Here is a 5,770-nt window from a genome sequence, read left to right on the forward strand (position 1 = left end):
TGAATACAGAACAGTTGAAAGCAGTTATTAAAATGCTGACTGCCAGTGACTTTTGGGGGGTAAGAATGGAAACCCATTTCTCTACTTGTAACCTTGGATGAAATAAAGACTTCCTTCATTTACTTGGGACCCAGGATTCTAAAAGTCCATAATCCCCGGGGAGTAAGCAGCTGCCTTCCTTCCTTATTTCAAAGCCCAAGAGGTGTCAGTGTCTAGAGCTGGAGCCTGGTACATCTTCCCCCCAATCCCGTGGGCCAGCAGAAGGGGTCCTTTGCAATCAGCCTCCCAAAGCCGCCTTCCGCGGCCCACACCGGCAAGACCAGGGAGAAAAGACAGAGAACGCTGGGGCGGGGCTAGCGTAGCGACCAGGTTGAGGTTTGCGAGGGAGTGCCGGTTTAGCACCACCACCCACGGACACCCGCTCCTCTTCCGGTCTGTCCATAACGCGCATGCGCATCACTGGCCTTTAAACGTGCACCGCCGGTCCATCCGGAAAGAGGAACCGGCAGACTAATTACAATCTTGTTCCTCCGCCGTTGCACTGAACTATTTTCTTTCAGTTGGGGGTTGTACTTTTGAGTAACCCCTTCCAAATAGAAATCCATACCAGCCTATTTAGCTCGGTCTCCACTATATGAAGGTTTCCTAGGGCTTGGTGTGACGCAAGGCATACGAGGCTCTGAAGGACACACCGCGGAAGGATCCGGTTTGTTGTGGTGTGGGGAGGGGGGAGACGCTGACAAACCAAGATGGCGGCGGCGGCGATGAAGGCCGCGGTGTTTGGGAGGTAACTGGTGGCGAAGGCTGCGGTAGTGGGGAGGCAACGGCGCAGTTTGGAAGAAACGGAGCAGAACGAAGAGGTGGTAGCAGTAGCATTAGCCTGAGACTCTCAGAGCACGACACCTACACGCCCCCCTAGGCCTTCGGCGGGCGGCGGCTGCGCTGCTTAGGGCCTAGCCTCCGAGCATTGCCTCGGTTTCAAATAGCGGCGGCGCCATGAGTCCTTAAGGGCGGTCCAAGCCCTCCTGATCCCTGGCCCAGACCTCGGGCCCACCATGGATCCGGGGTCCGACGATTTTCTACCGCCCCCGGAGTGCCCGGTGTTCGAGCCTAGCTGGGCCGAGTTCCGAGACCCTCTTGGCTACATCGCCAAGATCAGGCCCATCGCAGAGAAGTCGGGCATTTGCAAGATCCGCCCACCCGCGGTAAGCCCCGGGGCCGGTTTTCGCCGGCGGCGAGGCGGGGAAGTCTGGGGCGGAGGGCAGCTCGAGGGGGGGAGGGGGGGGTGGCTGGGACCGTTGTGGATGTGGCGCGTATCGGAAAAAGGTGTTGGGCCAGGGGGTCCTCTCATGTGAGGCCCACAGGTGACCTGGAGTCAGAGATCCACCCCCACCCCCGCTCTTCAGAATCACTCCAGGTTTAAGACAGGGATTCCTAGTGGGCCGGGGAGAGTTCCCAAAGAGGCACCCCGCACATCTCTTAGTTAACCCGGGCTTCCTACGTTGACGCTGTAAAAATAAGGCGTTTCTCCAGTCTGTTGTCATCACTTCCCTTAAGGCAGGCAGCATGGTATAGGATTAATAGAAAGATCGCAGCCCTGAAGAGAGACAAATTTGAGTTCAAATCTGCACTTTGAAGCTTAGCAGCTGTGTGACCTTGGGAAAGTAGAAGTAATCTCTCCGAGCCTGTAAAATGGGTCCCAGGAATGGTTATTTAGAGGATGGAATTAAACTAGGTAGCGTCTGTGTGTAGTAGGCACTAGATAAGTGGTAATTATTGTGACTATGAGGGTGTTTGATGTGGTCATTGGTTTATTCCTACGTAGGTTGACTCATATTTACTCATACCCTGCTAGGCCAATTCATCTGTGATAATATCCTGGCCTGCTGGACCAGTCAGGAAATCAGTCTCACAGGGATTTCTCTATCTGTCTCCCTTAAGGTGGATTCAGGGAATTGTCCCCTTCTTTTCCTTGTTGACAGCTTTTTCTGCATATCATCCCCCAGACTTGACTTCTGTGGAGATGATGTTTGGACCTGTCAGCTTGGTGGTGGGGTGTGAGTCCTTCTCAGAAGATTTCTGCTCTGCTCTGGTCCAGGATGTAGGAGATCCCAGAGGATAGGGCACTCTTGGGCCCCCAGCACAGAATGGAGCCATGGAATTCTGTCCCCTTTGGAACATGATTCCCAGGGGTCAGCAACAAAGGCCGTAGCTTTCTTCCTAGGCCTGGCTTCAGGCTAGAAGCCCTCCAAGGGCTAGGGCAAGCTGCTGCCTTGCTGGCGTGGTGGAAAATGATGATAACGTTGTTCAGTGATCACTTGGAACTCCAAGGGCAGAAATTGAGCTTTGCTGGAAAAGGGTGTTTTTGAGTGGGTGTCTCCTGGCTGAAATCGAATAGGAAGCTTTATTCCCACCTGAGGAGGGCACCACAGTTCTCCTTATCCAACTTAGTGCTTTCTGGTGCTCAGCCACATATCTAGGATGGTTTCAGATAGATCCTCTAGGAGGTGTTGGGTAAACTAATATCTTCCTTGTTGGAGCCTGGCCACAGATCTCTGAGGTATCCTTGTCCGTGGTGAGGGAGTGGCAGTAGGTAGAGGGGTCAGGAAGGCTAGTGGAAGGGAGAGGCAGGAGTCCTGGGCAGCCCCAGGGAGGCACTCCCTGAAGTGGTTGGGCAAGCCTGTGGGAAAAAGAGGCATAGCTGACATAGGGGGTAGCTGAGGCCTGAATTCCGTTTTTCTATCTTGGACTGACTTAGGCTGGCCTTGTGCAGGTGTTGTTACCCTGCTGCTTTGGGGGAACCAGAAAGGAGAAGAGTGACATGTCGCAGGTGTGCGTGGCCAGAAGGAGGCCATCCTTTGTTATGCTTCTTTTCACTGCTCAACAGTGTGCTTCTCTCTAATCCAGGAGAGACCTGGCTCCTGGATTAGAGGGAGCCAGGTTTTGTTTTGTCCTTCTCTAGGGCGGCTCCTAGGCCACCTTTAGGCAGCTGGCCTTCTTCTGGTTGAAGTTTGAAGTACTCACTCAAATGATGCTTGGGCCCAGGGTGGGAACCTGTATATGGGTGGGTGCCTGGATATAGGAGGTTTGCCGGAGGAAGGATCGTTTGGGGCCCTAATTGCTAGGCAGGTGACTGCTACACTTGGGAAAGATGGGTGGGAGGAGAGTGTGGGTACCCTGAGTAGACCCAGGGGAGTTTGGAAGGATCTTGCTTTCTTCATCAGGTAGCCAGCCTTTTTTATCACAACATCCCGTTAATACCAACATACTGAGCATTTGGCATACAGTAGCCTGGAAATGAAGGCAGGCGGTTTGCAGGGCCCTCCTAAGTATCTGTTGCATCCATGGCTCCTGCTGTAGCGTTCCAGGGCTGCCATTTCCTGTCAGGTGCTGATGTTGCTCTGTTTGTCTAGAACTTGATTCAGCAGAAAAGAAGGGTACCCGGGGTTTTGGGTTTGAGCACCTTTTTACCTGGGTTGCCTGTGCTGAGGGGAGTGCCCTATACTGATGAGAGGCAAGAGGGCATGGGGAGCTTGTCTGGATTTGAGCCATACCATTTTGGACTGCCCTTTTTTTTTTTTGCCCCTGCTTACTGAGCACCAGATGTTTGCCACCTGCTTTGGCTGGTAGGGGAAGGGGAGTGTGGTCTGTGTATGCATGGAAGTATGAGTGCTCTGGCCCATATTCTTAAGAGTGTGTGTGCAGAAGAGGTCAATAGTTTTTCTTCTCTTTTACTGTTGCCCCGCTTCCATATGTATGCATGTATGTTTGAACACTGATGTCTGGTGTAGTGCAGAGGCCTTGGATCAGAGGTCAGAAGATGTGGGTTCTTGGCTCCACCACTAACTCAGCATGTAATTTTGGAAATTTCACTTATTTTCTCTGTGCCTCACATTCCCTATCTATAAAAGCAGAGCATTGGTTTAGGTTACTTTAGGTTCATTTTCCCACCCCAGCAGCAGCCAGGGCTCTGGGAAAGGGGTGTTAGGGAGTGTGTTCTTCACATCTGACCTTTGGGCAAGACAGAACAAGCTCCAACTTGGCAGGGCAGGGTTTCTCCCACTTTCATGATCTTTCCCTGACTTCCCTTACCAAATCCTCCCATTCTTTGCCACCAAAGTCCAACATCCCAGCACTTACCCCACCCCCTGGGGCTTCCTCCCCTGCCTCTTCCTGTACCAGGCAGGTGTATGAGAGGATCCACAGGAAGCCCTCCAGACTGGGTGAGTGTTATACATACTTGCTCCCTGTTCCTGCAGTGTCTATCTCAGGCCCTTTAAACTGAGAGAACAAACATTAAAGGCCCAAACCTTTACATCCTGCCAGAATCGGAGCTGAGCTGCCCTGCATGTGTATTGTGAGGGTGGTCAGCCTTAGACGTCAAGTCAATGATGACTCCTTTGAATAACATTTTCATTTGAAAACTAGTTTTAATTTTCCATATTGGTCTTGTGAGGAAGCCAGGGCTAGAATTCATATTCCCACCTTACAGATGAGAAAATAGGTTCAGAAAGCTAAAATCTCATAGCTAGTAAGTAGCAGAGCTAGAACATGAACCCATATCTTCTGACTCTAGATCCTGTGTGCTTTCCAGTACTCCAAGGACTGTGTGTCCTATAGCACATCCCTAAGGGATTAGGAATTAAATGTGGATGTGGAGAAGGTTTATGGTCAACAAAACAGAGGTTCCATCTCTTAATTTCTTGAAATCCTGGCACTGTACTGTTGGGTGGGACTCAGGGGAAGTTTCCTAGGGACTGTGCATGGGGCCTTGGATGTGGACTTGAGGGGCTGCTAGACTCTTGTGAGTTCTGGGGGGATGTGAGGGTGGGTGGTTGGGTAGGATGTTTGTAGGTAAAGGGTCTGGAGTAGCTAGAGGTCTGGGAAGGTGCGAATAGGATTCTGAGCTGCTTTTGATGCCTTCTGGTCTTATACAATGGTGAAATAACTCAAGTCTCTTTCCCCTCTCTACTCTCTTAGGACTGGCAGCCACCCTTTGCTGTGGAAGTGGACAACTTCAGGTTTACCCCCCGAATCCAGAGGCTGAATGAACTAGAGGTGAGAAGACTAGCAGCTGGTGGCGGGGTTGGGAGAATGGATACCTGAGCTCTAATCCCACTTCCTTATAGTTTCTCTGGCCGAGGTACTTTACCTAGCTAGGCCTTTATTCTCTCCTCTCTGAAATTGCATTTCTTTAGTGTACCCAGGGCATGGAAGAAGCTTTAGAGGTCTAAATATAACCAAGAGCCAGGGGCATTTAGCATTTGTGATTTGATAGCCTGAAGGCTGGGGACATATATGTCACAAAGGTCTGTTAGTTCTGAAGCTCCCCTGTGAACTAGCCTACCCTAGTTGAGTCAACAAAAAGGAAATATGGAACTGGCTGATACGCTTTCTTCCTTGGCCAGCTGAATGTGGCTTCATATATACAATTCGTCCACAGCCCTATGCTTTCTACTTTCCTTCCATGGGTGCTTGGTAGGGTGGGAGTTGAGATAGATGGGCAGAACAACACAAGAACTGGCCTCTGTGAAGGCTGGAATGGTTAGAGACTTGGCCAGGGGTCAAGCAGGTAGGATTTTCCTTCTTCCTTTTGTTCTGTACAGGAAGTCCAGGCTCTTTTCATGGACAGGTGGGTCTCCCCCCTCCCCTTGAGAATGCTCTGGGGTAATGAGAGTAGGGTCCCTAAAGCCAGTTCCAGGTAAGATCCTGGAGTTTTCCATGGAAGCTCTAGGTTAGGTATGTGCTGCCACTCCCTCCCCCATTATTG

The 5,770-nt window shown here is 51.2% G+C and overlaps 1 protein-coding gene across 2 annotated transcripts in view; it reads left to right on the forward strand.

The window, feature by feature from the left end:
* The first annotated feature begins 527 nt into the window (after window positions 1-527).
* Window positions 528-5,770, forward strand: part of KDM5C (lysine demethylase 5C) — a 34,595-nt gene continuing 29,352 nt past the window's right edge. The window contains exons 1-2 of one of the 2 annotated variants that reach the window (XM_017517629.2): window positions 528-1,205; window positions 4,981-5,058. In XM_017517629.2, the coding sequence (XP_017373118.1) occupies window positions 1,056-1,205; window positions 4,981-5,058 (228 nt within the window). In that variant the 5' untranslated portion in view covers window positions 528-1,055. The remainder of the gene's footprint in view (window positions 1,206-4,980; window positions 5,059-5,770) is intronic. The other variant, XM_017517627.2, reaches the window with a different exon arrangement.

This window comes from Cebus imitator, unplaced genomic scaffold (assembly GCF_001604975.1).
Source record: "Cebus imitator isolate Cc_AM_T3 unplaced genomic scaffold, Cebus_imitator-1.0 Scaffold640, whole genome shotgun sequence".
In the NCBI taxonomy this organism is placed as follows: Eukaryota; Metazoa; Chordata; class Mammalia; order Primates; family Cebidae; genus Cebus; species Cebus imitator.